Source organism: Gavialis gangeticus, unplaced genomic scaffold, assembly GCF_001723915.1.
Source record: "Gavialis gangeticus isolate Ggan-Ray unplaced genomic scaffold, GavGan_comp1, whole genome shotgun sequence".
Classification (NCBI taxonomy): Eukaryota; Metazoa; Chordata; order Crocodylia; family Gavialidae; genus Gavialis; species Gavialis gangeticus.
Genome location: NW_017729022.1, coordinates 109827085 through 109848679, shown reverse-complemented (window position 1 = coordinate 109848679; position 21595 = coordinate 109827085). Strand labels below are relative to the sequence as shown.

General features: G+C 42.1%; 1 protein-coding gene and 1 long non-coding RNA gene across 2 annotated transcripts in view; both read left to right on the top strand.

Annotated features, from left to right (window-relative positions):
• The window catches only part of LOC109296542 (cyclin-dependent kinase inhibitor 1-like), a 17217-nt gene extending 5695 nt beyond the window's left edge, over positions 1–11522 (top strand). The window contains exons 2-3 of the mRNA XM_019515974.1: positions 5426–5865; positions 11246–11522. Coding sequence (XP_019371519.1) covers positions 5426–5865; positions 11246–11313 — 508 coding nt within the window. The 3' untranslated portion in view covers positions 11314–11522. The remainder of the gene's footprint in view (positions 1–5425; positions 5866–11245) is intronic.
• A 581-nt stretch (positions 11523–12103) lies between these two features.
• Positions 12104–14406, top strand: LOC109296541. The gene is made up of 2 exons (XR_002096981.1): positions 12104–13107; positions 13164–14406. It is a non-coding gene; the product is annotated as an uncharacterized LOC109296541 (long non-coding RNA).
• Positions 14407–21595: the final 7189 nt, after the last annotated feature.

The window sequence follows — 21595 nt, the reverse complement described above, 5'->3', positions numbered from 1 at the left end:
GAGCCGCCGCCGCTGCCCGCGCAGGAACCCGCTAGTGCCCGGGAGAAGTGGCGCGCGGCGCCGGCGGTTGAAGGGGGGGGCTGCCTCGAGCCACCTCCTCCCCAGTGAGGAGCCCCTGGCCCGCCGGCAGCCGCCCCCGCCTGCCGTCCGCCCCAGGCTCTTTCTTCCCTGGGATTTCCCCTCCGCGGCCCAGGGCCCGACTCCGAGCCAGGGGCTTGCAGACCGCGGGAGTCCGGCAGCTCTAGCAGCAGGGGCAGAAGCTTTAGTGCGGCCTTAACAAGGGACGGATAAAACCCTGCAAAGCACCTGGCAGGGACAATCGCACATCTGAAAACCCATTACTGCGCAGTAATGGCGGGTATTGTGCGGTGACCAAAAATGTCTGTGCAGCACAGTCCTGTGCCTACACTATGACACAGTCCTGTGCCATACTGTGCAGTAACTATGGTGATTTATGACGCAGGTAGCAAATTAAAACCCATGAACAACGTGTGCCTCCTGAGGCTGGGGGGGAATGGCAGGTGTCTGCGGCAGGTGCACCGCAGCAGCGAGCAGGGACCGCCTGCAGGCAGCCACAGTAACGGTGGTGAGGGTGGGCCAAGCGGGGACCACCCATGGCAGTCACAGCGGTGTCAGTGAGGAGGTGGGGAGGATGGCGAGCAGTGACCGTCTGCAAGCAGTGACACAGGCAGCGGTGGTGACCAGTTTTAGGGAGAGCCCGTGCCCCCCTATGCGTCACTTATGTTTATGCCTGAGTAGTTGCTACACAGTCAAGCATGTGTAGACACCTTATTGTGCAGTAACCATTTGCATGGTTAGCAATTTGAATGCCCTCCCCCACCTTGTCATACAGAGGGAGCTCGTGTGTACCAGCAAGGAAAAGAATGTAAAATCCCCCTAAAAACATGGGGGATATTTTGCCAAAATCATTCATAGATTCATAGACATTAGGGGCCGGAAGGGACCCTGCGAGATCATTGAATCCAGCCTCCTGCCATGGGTAGGAAGTCTGCTGGGATCAAAGGATCCCAGCAAGGTAAGCATCCAAACATTTCTTGAATGAGGCCAGAGTAGGTGCTTGCACCACCTCTGGGGGGAGTCTGTTCCAGATCCTGGATGCTCAGACAGCAAAGAAATTTTTTCTTATGTCCAGTCTAAATCGGCCTTGCAGAAGTTTGTGGCCATTAGACCTTGCTATCCCTTTAGGAGCCCTGGTGAACAGCTGTTCTCCCATATCTTGGTGTACCCCCCTTATATACTTATAGGCTGCCACCAAGTCCCCCCTGAGCCTTCTCTTCTCCAGGCTGAAGAATCCCATGTCCCTCAGCCTCTCCTCATAAGACTTGCTCTCTTGACCTTTGATTGTGCAGGTAGCTCTCCTCTGGACTCAAGCTTATCTACATCTCTCCTGAAGTGAGGGGCCCAAAACTGGATGCAGTACTCCAGTGTCGCCACATCATCACCATCATCTATTAATTTTTAGACCTGATCTGTTTTGAAATTCATTTAAAATTTTGACTTTTAATGCAAAATCAAAAAGATTCCTTTATCACAGAACTTAGTGGGCATGTCTATATGTGCATTTACCGAGCAGTAAATTACTGAGCCGTAGCAGCTTTTACACCAGCATCTACACATGCAGGCATTACAGTGCGGTACAAGCAAGCACGTGTAGGCACATGACCATACTGCACAGTAATTTTTGGTTACTGCACAGTAACCTAAAATACTGCACTATAATGGTGCATGTGTGGATGTGCCCAGTGTTCCTTTTAGAACAGGTTTAAGAGGTCAGATAAACTTAAGGGGAGTTAGAAATGCCACTGCTAGATACCAATTAAGAGGGTCAGGCTCACAGAGTTGATAGAACTCTTCAAAAAAAATGGATGCAAGAGAAAAGGAGGAAATGAACCATACAGACCGCAAGAAATTTCCAAATTCTAAGCATTTTGCATACAGAAAATATTTTAGGTTATTTTATTTTTTGCAGGTAAGGTTTAGGCTGTTACACAATGAAGAATTAATATTGCAATCTCATTGCCACAATACACCCCTAGGATCAAGAATTTTAGCAGGATTCTAAAAAAGGGGGCAAGGAGTGAAATCCTTATAGTGAGGATTTTACCCAAGCCATGCACAATAATGAAAGCCTCTATAATTACCACACACACACACACACACACACACACACTTGGCAAAGAGAAGGAAAAATGTTCTCTGGCGAGATGCTATTGTGTAACTGCTCATTTTAAGTTTCCCATACCTTCCCCTGAAAAACAAAATAGTACTGCTGTCAGAAAGAAGATAGGTAAGATGTAAGCAAGGCAGTTTCTTGTCTAGTAAATGTTACTTAAGATATTCAAAAATAACACTATCACAAAGCCCCAAATGTTTGAGAAACATCAGGGTTTGTTTGTTTTTTATTTTATCTTGGTGCAGTTGTATCAAAGAAGTGTTCACCATTCATCTGAGAAAAGCTGCTAAAACAAAAGATTGTTTCCTCCAATGCCTTGCCTCTCCTTTCCCAAATGTGATGGATTACCTTTGTGTGAACTTAACTTAAACCACTGGAGGTTTGGCATCAGATGAAAAAGCAACATAGCAGCAGTGTGGCTGTTATTAGCTATAGTGACAACCGATACTGCTGAATATCCTAGCAGTTCAGGGCAAGGTGGTACATGATTGCAGGAAGAGCAGTTTCCTTCTGAGCTCTTGGACACCACCCAGAGGTTTATTTCTATTGCTGTATTTGCAGCTGCCTCCCCTTGGAGGCACTGAGAGTTATGGGTTAGAGCCACAAAAGGATTTGGGCACCAAAATCTATCATTTAGGTGCTACTGATAGCTTAGGGGATCAAAACTCATGGAAGAGGTGATATCTTTTATTAAACCAACTAGATATTTGCGAACAAACTACTGCATTTATCTGCAAGCTTTGGGGCACACACACCCTTCATCAGGCATAGGAAAGAGCCGAGACTGCAAAAGTTCTCCTAGTTAGAAATGAAAATTCACAACCTGCATAACTGGTAGCGTAAGCACTATCACTCATTTGCTGCCTAACCCTAAAGTTGCAAAATTCCCTCAGTGCCTTAGAAGATGTCCACGCCACTCTACTGTGGCATTTGGCAGCCTTGTACTGAGACACTGTGCTGGTGATGCTACTTCCAATATGGGAGCTAGTGTAGATGGAACAGAGGTAGCATGTCTCAGTATGACACAGCCTGGCATAGTTCTGAGTGATAGAGACACTCCCAGCAGAAGAAAGGGTATGTGCAAAGTCACCTAAGCATTGATACTGCTCCATATCTAAGAGCTGCTCAGATCCCTAGCTGCAACGCTAGATTCTCAGTTTCAGCATTGTCCTGCCTGTCTAATCACAGGGGTCTGTTTCTGTAGGTATACTCAGAGCACACTTAAGCTAGATGCGACCCAAGCAAAACATCCATCACCAATGGTCAGCTTTGTTTTGGGGTACCCCAGCTGCTACAGCACTTCCCTGGGAGGTTGGAGCCTCAGGTTGAAATCCCTATTCTACCAGGAGTTCCTTAGCTCCATTTCTGGCATTGCACTGACTCTGTGCATGGCTTTGATCAAGTCATTTAACCTCTCTTAGCCTTTCTGCAGATACAGAGTAAGGAAGAAAGGCTAAGAGAGGTTAAGTGACTTGATCAGTCATGATAGAGTCACTGCAGTCCCAGAACTAGAGCTAAGGAGCTCCTTGTAGAATAGGGATTTCAACCTGAGGCTTCCAACCACCCAAGGAAATGCTGTAGCCACTGGGGTACCCTAAAACAGAGAAGACAGAGTCCTGAGCAATCTCCAAACCATGTCCCTCCTTTTCCTCTCAGAATATTCTCTTTTATAGGAAGCTTTTAATCCCAAGTGGTGTTGGGGCAGGATTTGCCCTGACAGGATCAAATACATAGGCTTGCTTTTATTTTTGTCTATGGGTGGGAATTTCACCCATACCACACACACATTTTGTTTCAGAAGGTAGAATAAAATTACAGGGAGGTGGTTACATTTCTGCATGGTTCAGGTTCCAACTTAAATAATGAATGTAAATAGGAATAGTAGCCAAGGGAGAGATACCATCTCCGCTGTATCCTGGCTTTTATATTTTCTTCCAAGAGGCAAGGATTTCTTAGGTTGATATATTTTATTGAACCAACTGTGTGGTTAGGACAGAGTTAGACAAGCTTTCAAATGCAAGAAATTCCTTGTCTGTTCTGATCAGATGGCATGAATGCTTTGCATTTGAAAGCTTGTCTAACTAACCCAACAATGCAGATGGTCCAGTAAAAGGTATCACCCTAAGAAATCCTTGCCCCTCATATAATTTCTGGACCACCACAGCTACATCACTCTTATACTACCATTTTTTTTCACTTTTTCCGCCCTGAGATTTCTTTCAATCCCTTCCCTTCATACTGGAATATTTAACACACATTGTCTCCTGTGTCGCCTCACTTGTCCCCATATCTTTTTGGCCACCCTGTTGTTATTTACGGTATATTGTGTTAAAATCCATGAGTCCCAGTCCTGGACTAAGAGCCCATTGTAGGAGACACTGCATAACCAAACACTCTTGACCCCAAAGAACTTAAAGTCAGTTCCCCTGGGACTCCAAGAAAAATGATCCTACATCTTTCACTCATTGTATAGTAAACCACACACAAAAGAGAGAGGAAGGACTCCCTTTCCTTCCCCCCACACATCTCATAGCAAGTAAGATATCAGCCTCCAGCTGCATCCCAAGGGCAGTTCTCCATGAGGAATGGAGACTTGGAGAAGTTTTGAAACATTTCCTTTAAGAGACTCGGAAATATCCAACCATTTAAAGCGCAGACAGAAGTGCAGCTTCCCATTCTAACTCATGGCACTTCACAGAAAGTGCCATAGGTTAGGCAGATCCTCCCAACCCAAGAGACGTTAGCTGTTGTTAGGAGGATGGGGAGTCGAAGAAGAGAGGGAGGTCCGTTTTGGGGTTTCCCTAGCCTGAGCTGGAGTGGGGGATAGATTGGAGCCCCCCCCCCAAGGTGGGCTGGCAACCTCCAAAACGAGCTCCCTCCACCCTCTTCTCCCCCTTTCCATTCTGAACATAGTGCCAGGAACAGGGCTGGGATGCATCAGCCCAGTCCTGCTCCTGGCACATGCAGACAAGTTAATGGAGGCACTGCACTTTGAAGTGCTTTCATCTGAACCCTCATGTAATATGAGGGTTTAGATTGTCATGGAATCTGGCCCTTTTAAAGTGCTCTGCAACTGTGCATTTGCATTAGGTCCTGGCTGTAGAACACTTTCAGGGACCAGATTCAGCAAAAATTGTCACTTCTATCTGTGCCTTTAGCTACCCCTCTATCCCTACCAAGAATATATGACGCTTGTTAAATTGAGTATGTTTCATGGTGTGTCATTGGCAGGGAATTGCTGATCTTTAAGCTCACTGGAGAGCAGCAGAAGGGTGAAAACATGGTGCGGAGACCAGTGAAGACAAACCATGTGCGAAGGAACCTCTTTGGTCCTGTGGACCACGAGCAGCTGCAGAAGGACTTCCAGCAGCTACTGCACAGCAGTGTAGAGGGAGCCAAGCAGAAGTGGAACTTTGACTTCCTACGAGAAATACCAGCTGAGGGGCTTCTGCAATGGGAAGAGCTACAGGGCCATGAGGTCCCAGCCTTTTACCACAGCTGTGTGGTAGGAGAGGCTCGCAAGCCCTTGCAGCTCTTGAACCAGCCCATGGGCAAGGAAGCCAGGGCTCACCAGTTTGCCAAGGTGACACTGACTGAGAAATCCAAAGCTCCCAAGAAAATTGTAGGCAAGAGCCAAGAAGTGAGGAAACAAAGACAGGCTTCCGTCACAGGTGCATGAGATTTTTGCTGTTTGTTGCTTACTCCAGAAAAACCAGAGACAGGGCTTTGCAGAAATTAGCTTCTGATAGGCCTCTCACCAGTCCTGATTTCACACAGGCAACTCTTCGGATAAATTAGATGGCACAAATGATTCCAAGAAGTAGCGGCCTTAAAATGTTCAGTGTACATGAGATACTAGTGGCTTTATATTTAGAAAGTGCTGAGCACCTGCAGCTGCCATAGATTTCTTTGGGATTTCTTTTTGTTCAGGACTTCTGAAAGTCAATCCAAGGCAAATAATGACTGGTTACTCTTTAAAATGTTGTGGGGATGGGAAAGCAGTTTAGGCAGTTTAGGGGGAGGAATGCTAAGAAAAACACTGTGTTTTCTTGAATATAACCTGCACCTTTCCCCCAAAACCAGCTGGCAGAACTTGGGATATGCATTATATGTGAGAAATAGGGCTCCCTATGAGTCCAGAAATTTGGTGGTAAGGGAGCAGTGGCAGCAGTCCCAGAGTGCTCTTCAAGCCACACTCGTTAACACTACCAGTACTTCCCCACTGCCAAATTTCTGGACCCACAGGGAGCCCCCCAGCCAGACAGCATGGCTCTGCACACCAATTCAGCCACCCATGTAGGATTGCTCCACAGCTATACGTGGCATGCAGCCCCAGACCCAACACATGGCCCTTGTGCACCAGGTCAGACCCAGCACATGGCCTGGCCCCAAGGTACTGGGTTTGTCCATGGACCCCATCCGGCACGTGAGGCTGGCAGTAGGCTTGACTCCCTAGCAGCTGCTACTCAGTTACCAAAGGAAGTTGTTTTTTTCTTCATGCTGCCCTTAAAAAAGACATGCTATATACAAAGGCATACAGTATGTGAGAAAATATGGTAGCTGATCTCACCTTAAAGGGGAACTTGGGTCTCACCACAAGCATGTATCCACTTCCCTTTATTCTTTTTATTTTATTTTATTTTATTTTATTTTATTTTTAAAGCTGCCCACAGTTAATCAGGTGCTGTCTTCCCAAAAATGTAGTATGAGGACCCAAAAAATGTAGTATGAGAAACAGCAGAATCAGAAGAGGGTAGGGCAGGAACCGGAAGGAAGAAGCCATTGTAGATATGAGAATTATTTTGTATATGATCTTCAGCAAAAGCATCCAGAGATTTTTTTAAGAGACAGATCAGTCTGAAATTTGGCCAGATGGCAGAAAGGGCCACTTTTTCAGGTAATCAACACTGATACGTGGTGCTAGATACTCAAAGGAGTTCAGCTCCCATATACATTTTTTTCAAAGGGGCTCCTATTCTGATGCTTATTGTCACATGTTCAGAAGTGCTCCGAACTCTGCACTAAACTCTTCTGAAAATCAGACTCCTCATGTTGGTGAGGAGCTGAGCTTAGAGGGAACTGAGCTCTTTTGAAAATCTGCTCCTTAAATGATGATACTTTACTTGTCCTTACTGGGCTTGTCACAGTTTGTCACCAAGATATTTTCTAGCCTGCCTGAGGCAGAGAACACTAAGTACCAGCTTAAATCTGTCAAAAAAAACGAAGATTTTGGACATGTTTTTGAATACAAAAGTTAATCAGGCAATGCAGTAGCTTGCCAGGAGAGGTGATGGAGTCATCATCATCACTAAAGGTATTCACGGGTAGGTTACAGATTAGTGGAAAGAGAACCATCCGATACCAGAGGATGGGGCAATGGTACATAATAAATGCACTTTTGATGTCCATTGGGCTTTTCAGACCTTAACCAATTAACAGTAAAATTTAAGTGGAATTTGCCTTTGAGCTTAGTGGCATGTGGGAGTCACTATTCAACTGCAAATCTCTTGCTGGACACAGAGGTGTAGCAAGCTCATTGAGCACCCAGGGTGGTGAGCAGGTACAACCACTGTAGGCCAGATGGGGTAGCAAGTAGGTCAAGGCAAGGCAAGGCAAGACTTGCCTTCCTAAGCAACTGCTGCTACTGCCACTGCTGCAGCAGCATCAGTCCACCCCAGCAGCAGCAGCTCCGTAACTGGGCTCCCCCAGAGCTGACAGTGGTGCCACATTTGCTTCTTCCCCTACATTACATATTAGGCTATGCATACTCTGACAAAGGCTCCTAGAGGGAAGGAGGAGAGGGGGAGCACCATTCCACTTGCCCTTGCCCACTAGTTATACTACTTGGTTCCTATGATCAGGCAGGGGCAGTGCAGGGCTGCCCCTGCTGTGACAAAGATTCCTGGGGGAGATTCTGGTGTCCTCTTATTGTCAGTGCCTGGGGTGCCCTTGTTATGCTACTGACTGGGCATTTGGTACTAAATTATGCAGATGTCCAAGGGACAGTTCTTTTGCCCAGTAAAGAACCATTTAACAGGAGATCTGGAAGCCAGCACACCAATCTGCATAATTTAACAATTTTCCACATTTGCTTTTAAAAGAGAAAGCATATTGCTGAATCGATTCCTTCTCCAATGATTCTGGATATAACAAACCTGATCACAGCAAACATGTGCATTCTTCTTTTTCTGGCAGAGCTTTAAGATCTTTCCATCTATCTTTCACTCAATTACACACACACTTAGTTTTCCTATTACCAATTCAACAGTATAAACATTTCTCTCCAACTGGGAAGAACGGGGCTCTGCTGCATATGGAATTAGACAGGATTTATCTATCGGGTGGGATGACACTCAAAAAATGATTCTGTGCCATACCCCAACCTTTTATCATTCTAGAGATGGAGGTTAGTTTAGGATTATTTCTCAGATCAGTCTGTAATCACATTAAGTCAAGGAGAGCTCTGCAGCATTTTGCATTGAAGGTCCCGCAATGTGTATTTAATTTAAACTTTCAAAGACAGCTTGTGGTCTGTTAAATAAACATCACCATATTAAAAACCAACCATGGGTTCGGTAGATATTGGAGCCACCAAAGTGGGAGGAGCTGAGGCTTTTCAACTATATTTGTATCCTTAGGCAGGAAGAGCTAACCAATAAAAATGCAGGATTTTTGCTGTATTACCAGGTCATTTTACAGACACCATTTTGCTCTCTCTCTTCCCATCACTACTGTTTTCTTCTTGCAACTGGTTCAGCCTCTGTTCTGTTTCCATGCAAGTAATGCAGAGTTGGAAGTTCCAGATATAGCTAGGTTTTAGCTAAACTTTGCCAGAAACTAAACCAAACAGTCTTTTGTGAGCTCCCTCGTCCTTTGTATTCTGATTTCTCTCTCCTTCTTACACCCTGCTTTCTGCATGCCCTTTCACAGCATCTGATGAAGTGAACTTGAGTTCACAAAGCTTGTTCCCTGTCTCATATATATATATGAGAGAGAGAGAGAGTCTATAAGGTTAGGTACAGACATTACTCTTTTACTGGTATAAGTGATTGGAAACCTGTCTATACCCATAACCCAACAGAAGTTTGGCACACGAAACTGGTGTATACCCATAACAGAAAAGAAGTTCAGCACACATAGACCAGTTTAAAATGGTGGAACCTCGTCTAAGATTTCCTCCCCAACCTCCTCCCCCGCACCAAAGGGCAAATGTGTGTTCTGTTCGCTAATGATCTAAACTACACTGCTTACAAAAAGCCACCTAATTTAGATGGATTCCTGCTTGGGCTTTTTGAATGTCTGATACCTAGCGTAAAGGTGCATATTCACCCTGCCTTCTGATTGGGCTTCATAGGCCAGAGGTAAATGGACGAAAAGAAACTAAGAGATTTTATATGCAGCACCAGCCACCACCTTCTCATGCTGGCCTTTTACACACTTCTTTGTTTTCAAGACCCCCAGGACTTGACTCAGCCCAATATATTTGGGCCTTGTAATGTCACACCGTTCTCCTGGAAGACCTCTAAGGTTTTTGTACCCTTTTTAGCCATAGAACTAAAAGGACAGGTACCGGAAGCAATATAGCTACTAATATAGGGTATAAACAGTTGCTGCATTTCTCCCAGGAGGAGAGAATTCTAGGAATCCATTGTCCCCTTTTAAATGCCTGTGCAGTATGCGAGATAAAATGTGCCATCACTTCCTCCCTCCTACAATGCTGTGTACATCTTTAAGTTAATAGTGTGTCATTCACCTTAATTACCAGTCACTATACGGACAAGCCTGTCAGGCTGTGTACTCTCACTCGCTATCTACTGGCAGAGGAGCAGAAATGCAGCCAGGAAAGGGTATGGGTGTAAATGGCTGCCCCTGGTGTTTTGATGCTGGTTAAAACCCAGGATAATCAGGACTACTTCAGATGAAAGGTTTGTTTAAGCCATAGTATGGTATAGCAACAGTAGAGCACTCTGCTAGGACTGATGTACTCTTAGCTAATTAGACTAGGCCGGAACACCATGCTGATATGCCTATCCCAGTCCCTAAGCTAACCCTAGGTGTCTCGGCATAGTGCACTCTTAATGAAACTGCACTCTTAATGAAACTGGCTAAAGAATACTCTTTGCAGAACTTTGGCTGTGAAATCCTATAGTATTCCAATAACCCTGCCAACATTATTCCCTGTTGAAATGAATACAAGACATAAGCTATTAGGTCTCCATGGATATTTGCTATATACATTGCCAGTTTACTTATATGGGAAGCATCACAAGGGCCACATTCTCAGCTGGTTTAACTGGACTTAAAGTCAATGAAGTTGTTTACATCAGCTAAGAATCCCGGACCTCTAACTGTAAGTAAACATTTAGGTTTCATTTTAGCTAATTCTGCCCTGTCTGTTTTTCTGTCAGGGGAAAAATATCACTGTTTAATGTTTCCACTAATTATGAAAGGCTGGCCATGATTTCAGAGCTGAGACTGATCTGAATTTTGCATGGGCAATCACATTGTTGCATACGAAAAATACAAAGTGTTTTCCTCATAACTACTGTGCTTACTCCTTTCTTCAGTGCAGAATGACTATATACTCAGTGTTATTGCAAGGTCGCAGTCTTTGTTTCTAGAGTTTAACATCAAAAGTAGAACATGACTAATAAAGTCAAGCATAACTATAATTTTTCTAATGTTATTCTACACCGAGGGTCTGTTTTTAAGGAGGATAAAAGAGTACTGAAAAACATCTATTTCTGACCAGAAAACACCACAAAACTGAGAAGTCAGGGAGTAAAATGTCACATTGCTCAGCTTGCATAAGAGGATCCAAAGTCCTTTGATCTGTGCTGGACAAATGCCAGCCCATTTCCTTTGTTTTGCTTGGTATTCCACAGCTTTATATGGAACATGCTAAAGGTATTAGTTCTGTTCCCTCACGGATCTTAAAAGAAAAGCCTAAATGACTCTACTAGAAAAGCAGGGAGACTAGAGAGAGTCTTGCAAACACCACTTGTTAATCCTAGAGTTTCTAATTCTGTTTGCTTGTTGGTTCTTCTACAGATTACTACTCAGCGAAGAAGCGAGTCAAAACTAACACAAAAGCTGCTTCAGAAAATGTGGCTTTCTGAAAGGGAACGCAGGGTTAATCTGCACCAGAGATGTTTGAAAGAGCTGGCAAATATATTTGACAGTCAGAAATTGTGCGTGCAAGCTATGAACACTTAGGGCATCGGAGAGAGAGACATTCATGGAAGCAGCAATGGCAAGCCTTACAAGCACAACAAAAACAGCATCAGGATGATGTCAGACCAAATGAACTGGAATCCCTTTTAACTAAGAGTGGTTAATCTTCAGTGTTTTGGTAAGCGAACTTGGGAACTGGCTAATAGTAGCAGCCTTCTGTGCATGGGACAGCAGGGAACCTAAAGTTAAACTGTGCACATGTAACACTGTATTTGGACATCTCAACATGGAATTGGGACCATGTTTAATTCTTTTTTTATAGTTATGTGTTTAGGGTATGTACAGAAGTGCTCTATGCACATTTTACAGGGCTGTAATTTGGAGCACATTTTATAGTGCTATAAAGTTATAGCACTCTTTAACACGACAGAAGTGCAGTGTTTGGTTTGTGGGGAAGGGAGGCCTCTGAGCCTCCTGCACTTTCCAGGCTAGGAGGCAGGGGGTGCTCCACAACTTCCTGGGGCTTCTCCACTGGTTAGAAATTTGACCACTATACAGAAGTTATTTTAAGTGCTGTAAGTTGCTAACATGCTGTAAAATACAGCACTTCAAATTTAAAACCTCATTTAATAAGGGTTAATTTAAAGCCCTGTACCCATTTTTAAATGCTGTAAAGCCATGCACTTCTGTTAAGTCACAGCAATAAAGCGCTTTAATTGGTGAAAAAAGCAACTTCTGTACACACCCTTAATCTGCAGCCTCTCCCCTGGTTTTAGTGGTTTATCCACTTAATAATCTTCACCACCTAAACTGTACGGGCCTGATTTTTCAGATTTCCCGGTTCAGCCTGTGATTTTTTAGATGCCAAATTGCACCTACAGCTTGGTTAGAGCAATTTTTCACGGACTTATTTCAAAGCTTGTGTGTGTAAATTCCCTGCAGGGGTAAAAAGAGGCAGCTACAGTTACTTTAAGGAGAATTTGGTGCTGCCTGTCCATCTACACAGGTATGCATGCACACTTGCACCCATAGAATTGGGGACCCTTGTTTACAAGTCATTCCTGGGCCCAATTCAGTCTTCATTTTCACTTCTGCAGTTCCACTGAGGTCAATCAGTTTGCTTCGGTGAAAACCAAGGCAGGATTTGCCTATTGTCTACAGTGTTTTGTAATGCCTACAGCCAATAAGATGACATTCTAGGCTGGTGTTTTCTTGCTAGTACCCAAACTATGATTCCATTAATATCGTTTTTTCACCAAAAAAATTAATGGCCATTAATAGCACTGGATCATCAGTCTCTCTTGGCATTGCATGGATTATTTCTTCTAAGATTTTTATGTACCATACACAAACTTTTATATGTCCTACTTTCTATTACCCTTCTCCAGTCCCTTCTCTTCCTGCCCCCTCAACCAGTTTGGGTAAATTGAAATTTTACAGCACATAGTAGTCAGTGTATAACATGTAAAAAGAAACCTATAAAATAGACACTCAAAATTATCCTGGTGCCTGAGGACACACGTAGGCTTCAGGGTTTAATGAATAAGTTTGGAAAGACCTCTGCAGAGTGGGCATTCTAGACATTTACACCATGGCTGAGAGCTACATCAAAATCAACCATGGCTTCTCACATACAGCAGATTTATATGTGCATATACATATATGTGCAGGCAATAGACAGGGAAAGAGATATATGCAAGTACACACTGATATTACATGCAACACCAAGACAAAATAATGTAGTTTTTTCCCTTAAAAGTACTAATGCTTAGGCCTAAATAATAGTTCACTAAAGCTACCAAAATATATCTCCTCCCAAGGATAAAATGTAGTGATTTAAGCCCATTCCTATATGCAATGCATGTTGCAGGATGAGAGTCTACATTTTCAGCTCTAGACAAGTAAGACCCAAGAAAAATGCCTTCTCTTCTCAATCAGTGACTTAGTTGGGAATGATGGACAGAAATCCTGCTCCTACTGAAATCTTTGGGAGTTTTGCTCACTGGAAACTAGATTAGACCTAGAATGTGACAAGAATTGTGAATAACTAATTCAGCACACGTGTTTGTGAATGGAGAGATCCTGTTGTAAGAGACAGGGTGGCTACACAAACAAGTTACCACAAGGTAAGTTACTGGGTGAGGCACTGTAAATTTTTACCCTAGCTAACCTTGGGGTGACATCCTTGTATAGCTGTACTCAAAACTGGTGTGCTGACATGCAGAGTGAAGGGGTTTTTCATACTGTTGCTGGTGACTAAAACAGACCAATTATTTTCAAGTGTGTGACTTTAATTCAAGAAAAAAATGATTGCACAATCATGTATGTGTGTTTGCGTGTTTGTAAAAATCAGACCAATGACACTCTGTGCGCCTTTTTGTTTCACTGTGGTGTGTTAAAGCAGCCTTATTTTTTGACTGGTATGACATGCACTCTGAAAAAGAGCTTCTTAACTCTGTCATTTTCAAGGTTACCATAATGTTACTTAGTTTTTTTACAGGAGGAAAGTGCTACCGCTTTCTGCATGAGAAAATGATGATAACTTGTTGGAGATTGTATGCTGTTCACACTGTGGTCCCAGAAAATAGCAAAAGACCAGGTATTAACTCAGATTCTGATCCAGCTAAGCACATAACCACATGCATAAAGTTAAACGTGTTTAAGCACTTTTGCTGAAGCAAGGCCTTACAAAATCTGAGAATTTTATAAGCAATTGTTTACATGATTGGTGAACTACTTGGCATTGGTGTTTGATCCTTAGTTGTTACCTGCTCTAATACAGAATTTCTCAATGTTCACAACTTAATAGGGGTGAGACCACAGGTGAGAAGTTTTAATGGGCTGTATTCTGACATATCTGCTAACTATGATGCTGCACTAGAAGTATATTGCACTAGTTATTTCCATTACAGAAGTTGATGTAATGCAGCTAGTTACTACGGACATCAAACTCCTCCTCTTTCCATAGACAAGTTGTAACAGGAGAAGAAAAATGGTTTCTGTAATGGCAGCACAACAGCTGTTAGCCCTAGTGCTATGAAAATCCAACGCTTGTCCTTGCTAGGGCCTATCACCCTGAAAATACACCCACTCTCCTGCTCCCACTCTGTGAGCACCAAATATTGAAAAAGGTTGTGTTTTCTCCATTAGAACAACACTATGTGCCAATAAATATATCCAGGACTGACAGTGGCTCTAAGCACACTCAGGAGGTACACTAGACAGTACCTGCCTTACAGATTTGGCGCATTTAGCTCACATGGAGGAAGACATAGGGCTTGTTTCCAGTACAATGCTCCCTGCTATGGTCAGAAGCTTTGCTGAAATACTCTGAATGGTTGCTGAGGTCTGCCAGGCACAGGGAGGAGAGAATGATCAGATATCTGCTATTATTCATTATTCAACTTTCTGACAGAGAAGTATTTCAAAAAAGAAATAGGGAATAAATATTTTTCTTCCCATATCTCCTATAAACCATGTTTTCCAATTAAAACATGTTTTAGATTTTTCCTTAAAGGGGTATTTTCCTCTGTAGCAATAGAAATAATTCAGTAGGTCTAAAACCTAGTCTTAACGTTTATGGAGAAGGAGGCAATCTGCTTGAAAAAAGCAGAATACTACAGCTTTGGTATACATTCCATTTATATATACAGTGCTCAGGTGTACTCAGTCTAATAATATGCTCAGGTGTACTCAGTCTAATAATACTGTATTCCAGCTTTATTTGCTGACCATTGACTTTGATTAACCACATGAGTATGGGGCCATGGATCAGACACCCAAGCAGCACATTTGCAATGAGAAGCAAGGTACTGTGATCAGAAACTAATCTGGGCATTAAAAGACATGGTAGCAGCACTGTTTCAAGGTCTTATGCAGCTGTCTTAAATGTACTTCTGATTACACAGCAGAGGATAAACTGCATCAGGAATTCATACTGTATACCTGTTTTAACCTCAGCATATTAATAAACATGTAGCCAACCCCATCTGAGCCCCCTATTATATGGGCACGTATACACCTGCCACTATGGCGCCATTGTTCCTGAGCCATCATTTAGTACTAAAAGACGGTGCAGTAGCAGCTGGTGCTGCATACAGTTATTTTTGGGCACTACGTTGCAAAAGCAATATGCTATAACAGGGAAGCGTGTCACTATGGCAAAGTAGCTGCATCATCACAGGTTTTGCCACAGATGTTACATCGCCACAGCGCATTGCTACGGTGACGTAGCATCACATGTAAACATGCCTTATATAAACTGCACTCGTGACTCAGAGCTATTTGCTTCTCTCCATCTGCAAGTCAACTCCCATTAGTACTAATAGGATTCCCAACATACATATTTAGGGAAGCATATGCCTCTAAGGCTTTTCCACTGAAGATAAAGATGTGTTCTATGTGCAACATCCTATTAGACAAGGGTGGAACACAGCAAGTCCAAGATCAGCCTTTGCAATTGTTTATGTATTATACAAACATGGAAACACTTTCTCAGGTATAGTAGATCTGAATTTAATTCCTTTGGCAACAACTGGAGAAATTGTGCCACAAGGAAACCAAGAAAATAATATTCTGAGCTTCCAGTTATTTTTAGGATAATAAAAATATAACTTCCTTCTGCTGCTTAAAACTACTCCTTTGCAAACTAGCATGTGCGCCCTTCTGTTGGATTGTGTTGTTTATCTGGAGAACCTGCAGATGAATTAAAATAGGTGGCTATGCTCCACTGTTACCTTTAGGATTATTTCTTTAATGGGGGGGAGGGGGAGGGACTAGAAACACAGAGATCAAAGGGACCTCAAGGGATCTTCTCCAACTCCCTTCCCTGAGGCAGGATCAAGAATTAGGATGTGGCCACACAACATGTTAGTCCAGAGTATTAACAAAAGTCCTCTGGAGGAAAAGTGGAACATACACATGATATAACAGCAGTTTTCCTGAAAGAAATGCTTTTCTCTAGTACAAAGTTACTTCCAAAGAAATCAGAAGCAAATTTTCTCTGGAGAAAGTTACTCTGGTATACATGTTGTGTACCCACTACCATTGTTAACTTCACCTTAGAGTAGCCATCTACTCAATTCAAATTGCCTGCATTGCCACGCACTGACCAAGCACTGTAGCAGAGCCAAATTTAGGCAGGCAGTTTTAGAGCTAAACATAGTGCTGCTCTTTACCACAGAGTAAATTATCTGCAGAGTTGAATCCAGGTTTAATTACTACAGAGTATGCTTGTCATGTGTCTGCACTCTTATTTATTCCAAAGCTTGTGAACTACTGTGTGAAAAGTGAATTTGCTCCCTTCCAATGGCAAGCCTAATGGGTAACACTAAGGCCAACAAAGGTCATCCTGAAATTTAGAGGATGTCTTATACACGGTGCTTTCATTCAGGTATTAATTTTGCTTTGCTTGAATTGTTGTAGATTCAGTGAATTTCAGTGTAAGAGAGTTGGTGGTCTGAACCCATTGAGTAACTGTGGATATCTGCAATATCATAAATAAAAACTGGTTTATACATGTGTTTATAAAAGCAAATGAGAATGAGTTTTTTATCCACCCTGTTTTCCACCCCCCCTACTCTCCTCCAATTCGGATTCCGTGCATTTTTCCCCCTGTATAATTCCACTTCTGTAGTTCATCACTTAAAGTATTAGCATTGCTTTTGGAGTCGTTTAATCTCAGCTGAGGTACAGTCCAGAAAAAGTAACTTTGCTTCTCCAGCAGTATTTCATATTTTCCCCACTGAAGTGCATACAAAGTCCATTTTTCTTTCCCTGGATATGTTTTTGCTTAGGAAATACTGCCTCATTTTTTTCCCCTCAGCAATCTTCCAGTTGCTCTGGCTAGGAGCAATACCATCAGGTGTTTAAAATTAAAGTTGTTTAATTCAAATTTGCAAAACCAAGAAAGTCAGCCCCAGTGTCCTGGACATATTTCAACTTCAGTAATTACATCTCACCTATCCAAATCTTTCCTGCAGTTTCATTTGGATATGATATATTTCATTTCCCACTTGAAACTGCTGTGCAGAACTTCTGTGAAAGGTCTAACATCTGTCATGTTTCACCCCAGAAATAGCTGCACTTTAATAGCAAGTAAAGATTTTCACAATCCAAATTATGGATGTATATACATTTATCATGATGGCAGTAATTCCTACAAGTCAAAGAAGCTATGGACAAAAGCCTTTTCAAAATCAGGTACCTATACATGGATTTTCTGGCTTCATTTCAGGCTCCAGTTTTTTTTAAATCAGTACCAAGACCTGCCTCCCTCTTATAAAGTGGTGCCACATGAACAATTGTACATATCAGACATGTTTTATAACAGTCAGCTTCACTTTGCCCATTCATTCCCAGCAGGAATTCTTGCATTTGAGTAGTTTTAAAGAGTCAGTACACATATACACCTTCCTGTTAAATAAAGATTTCCTTCTCCACCTTCCCTCCCTGCATAAAGAAGACATTTTTCTCCTTAAAATTACCTTGGCCTGAAACCAAAGACAGTATTTAATTGTGGCTTACTGGCAGATTGAGATAACATCAGGGTTAGGAAGGTGTGCTAAAGACTACTGGGAAAAGAAAGTGCCCACCTTTCCAGAGAAATGCTCAGATCTTGCCTAGGAAAGTCCAGGAATATCAGATCTTAAAATCATGAAATTATGTTGCACAGCAAAGATATTTTTGGTTAATCATGGGAGAAAATATTAATAATTATTATTTTTTAAATCTCTAATTTCACCTACACCTTTATAGTTGGAGCCATGCCAGTAAATGCGTCTAATTACAGGATGGATGAATACGACATATTTTAGTTAATGTTCTTTGGTGCACGGGCTCAATTGGGCATTTGTTTGGGATGATGAACATCACACACACTTGTCACTGTGCTACATGGAGCAATGGAATCCATCTGCCTGCCTATCTTTCTACAAGCATTCTTTGTTACATTTAGGTTCTTCCAAACGTATCCTAGTACTACCTTTACAGCATCCCGTCATGCTCCCTCTCTTCCTCCATCCAGCTCATACAACCCATCAGTGCAATTCATAAGGCATTTTGGCATTAGTCCAGATGACAAGCTCCATCAAACACCCAGGTGATCAAATCAGTGTGTATGAGTTTTATTCCACTTGTGGGAAAGCAGCTTTCTTTTTTTTTTTTTTTTTTACATTAACAATATTGGGACTCAGTATAATAGATAATCTTTTGGCAGGGCTTACGAGAGAGGGAGGGGGTCTTGTTTGTTTAAGGAAGGAAGGAAAAAGGAGCAAAAGTGAGGAATGGAGAAGAAGAACATTTTGTTTGGCTCCAAAAGGAAAGGTTAGCACCTGGAGGATTACAGCATGCCTTTTTTATATTTAAAATATTGATGTCTGTTTCTACAGTCAGCAGAAATCCATGCTGATTTGTGCATTTCCCTGGCCTATTGTCTGTTAAAAAAATCAATTTAAAATTAGTGCCAAAACCATGTTGATAGGTTTTTGGTTGTAGCCTTGTTGGTATAAGGACATAGGCAGGCAAGGTTCTTCGAATAGGTGTGATATCTTTCATTAGACCAACTGAGTAGTTGGAAAAAAGTTCTTGGGACACTTTCAGGTGCAGTCACCCTTTGTCAGGCATAGGGAGTCTCTGCTATTCTGAGACTCCAAGAAACAAAATAGCAGAAACTCCCTATGCCTGTCAAAGGGTGACTGTACCCGAAAGCTTGCCAAGAACTGTTTTTCCCAACTACTCAGTTGATCTAATAAAAGATATCACATCTACTCAAAGAACCTGGCCTACCTATGCCAAAATCATGGCTGTCACTTCTTGTAATGGTCTGACAGGCTATGAACAGACATTGCATTTGTCCCTGGACAAGTTGTGTCTGTGCTCACCCTGGAACAGAAGTGTCCCAGAATTGCCATGTACACACATCACCCTTCCAATCAGGGTTTAGTGAGCAGCTGAATGCACTGCCACTTTTCTTTCATTGGTTCAATGATGCAATCCTGGGACAACTGTTCAAATTCACTTCACAATGTCCTGGAACATGGACATCTGAAATGTTGCACTTAGTCCTGGGATAAAATGACTTCTCCTGGAACAAATGTGACTTCTGCATGATCCACTGCCTCTGAGCTGATGCTTCAGCTAATGGAGGGGAGATCAACAAACATTATGACATGCCTAAATTAAGCCACAACCTCTCTCCTCCCCAAACACACCTCTTGCTTGGGTATTGCAACATTGTACTTTAAATGGCTACAAATCTTTTACCACCCAATAGCACACATTTTTTCCACTCACATGAAAAATACTGTTTGAATTCTTGTGGTTGAACAATATGTCTCATCTTTTCTTAAGCCACGAGGCAGCATGACTTGCTGTGATATAGGCACGCCAATGCAATAGAATGCAGGAGAGTTTGCCTCCTACAAACTGAGATCATCCTAGTTACCTTTCCACAAAATCCCTTTCACTTCATTATTTGTGCTTACCCAAAACTGAGTTCAGGAACTCTCCCAGCAGTCAGACTATCCTTACTGTCAGACTTCTACCGTGCCTTAAAAAAAAAAAAATGCTATGCTGCAAGTCATAACCACAAAAAATATTTCAATTTATATAGCACCTTAAATCCAGAAAGAACCCAGAAATGCATACATACTATATGCAAAGATCATTCTAACCACTATTAAGACGCAGCCACCTCAGTGGTGGAGCAGCAATTTGGTAGAGCACCGGAGTTCATGTTTCACTCTGTAAAATAAGGAAATGGCATGAAGAACTTACTGAAACTACAATAAGGACTCTCTGGGGAATGTAATTTGGGAAAAAATGCCAGGGAATTCTCTCTATGGGCCACAACCAGCCAACAATTGGTACATTTCAACCAAAAGTCATAAAGACAAATTCAGGGTTTGACTCCCATATCTACCATACTTCCTAATATTCACTGACACACCGTAACAGGTTGGATAAAAAATTGATGGTTTTAAATTGATTTGTTTAAATCGTATTTTTATACTTTTTATTTAAATTATAATCAAGTTTTCCTTTTTAAACAATAAACTGCTTACATTTTAAAGTAATAAATCATAGGCTAAGGTATACATTTGTTATAACCTATTAAAATAATTTAAATAAAATAAGATTTTGAGTCAATAAGCCTCTACTAAAAACTTTGGAGTTAAAGGCTAATTTCCTTCTATATAAGAATGAGGGAGAAGACATTTAACTTTTGAGGTCAAGCTTTAAAAATGTAGCACAATATTTCATGTATTAGGGACCTGACCTGCAACGGGTGCAGGGTCTATGCTACTGGATGCAAAGAATCAGTGAAGTTATCACAAGTGTTGGAACCTGGCCTCTGGACAACAGCAGACACAATCATGTGTACTCTTTGATCAGGATTATCCACTGAGCCCACCTGGATGATACAAAACTCCTTAATTTTTTTCCACCTGACCTCTGATTACTTCAGCTCTCATTATGAATATGTATGACTCTGCACCCATAATGAAGGCTTATTTTCCTGGTCATGAAAAAACAACCATCTGCTCAGTACCTACCAACCACCTACTTCTGAATGGTTCTAGGTACTTCAGTTAAATGGCCTTTCTTGGTCTCTTTGCATATGTACAGAGATGTAAACATTAACTTCTCAAGTGCTTTACCCATGTCTCTAAAATAAAATACTGCAGGTCCATCTATATGAGATGCTTTACTGCACACTAGACTAATCTACTGCTCAGTAAGGTGTCACTATGTAATTGTGTGCAGCAGCCACTGCACAGTAAATTAGGCTAATGCAGTTTTCTATTACCTGTAAATAAAAGGTAGTAGGTTAACTGTGTATTAGCTAGGGCTGTGCAAATCTTTGGATCATGATTCAGATTTGGAGATGATTCGGATGCTGAATCTACAAATCTGAATCAAATTGGAAGCTTTAGGCTTTCTGAATTGATTCGGAGCCAGCAGATTACAATAGAAGAAATTACGGACTGTATGGATTGTTAGGAGGGAAGGTTCTGGGTTTTTTGTGGTGGGGGAAGGGAGAAGGGTGTGGTAGGTTATGTCACAGGGGGCGTGTCTGCCAGAGATACTTACTGCATAGCTGACTAATTATCACTGCAGTAAAATGTCACCGTCTAGCACGTGCAGTGCTATTAAGCTGCAGTAAACTAATTAACTCTGCTCTAGGATAGTACTGCCAGAGACAAGTACTATCCTACAGTAGAGTAA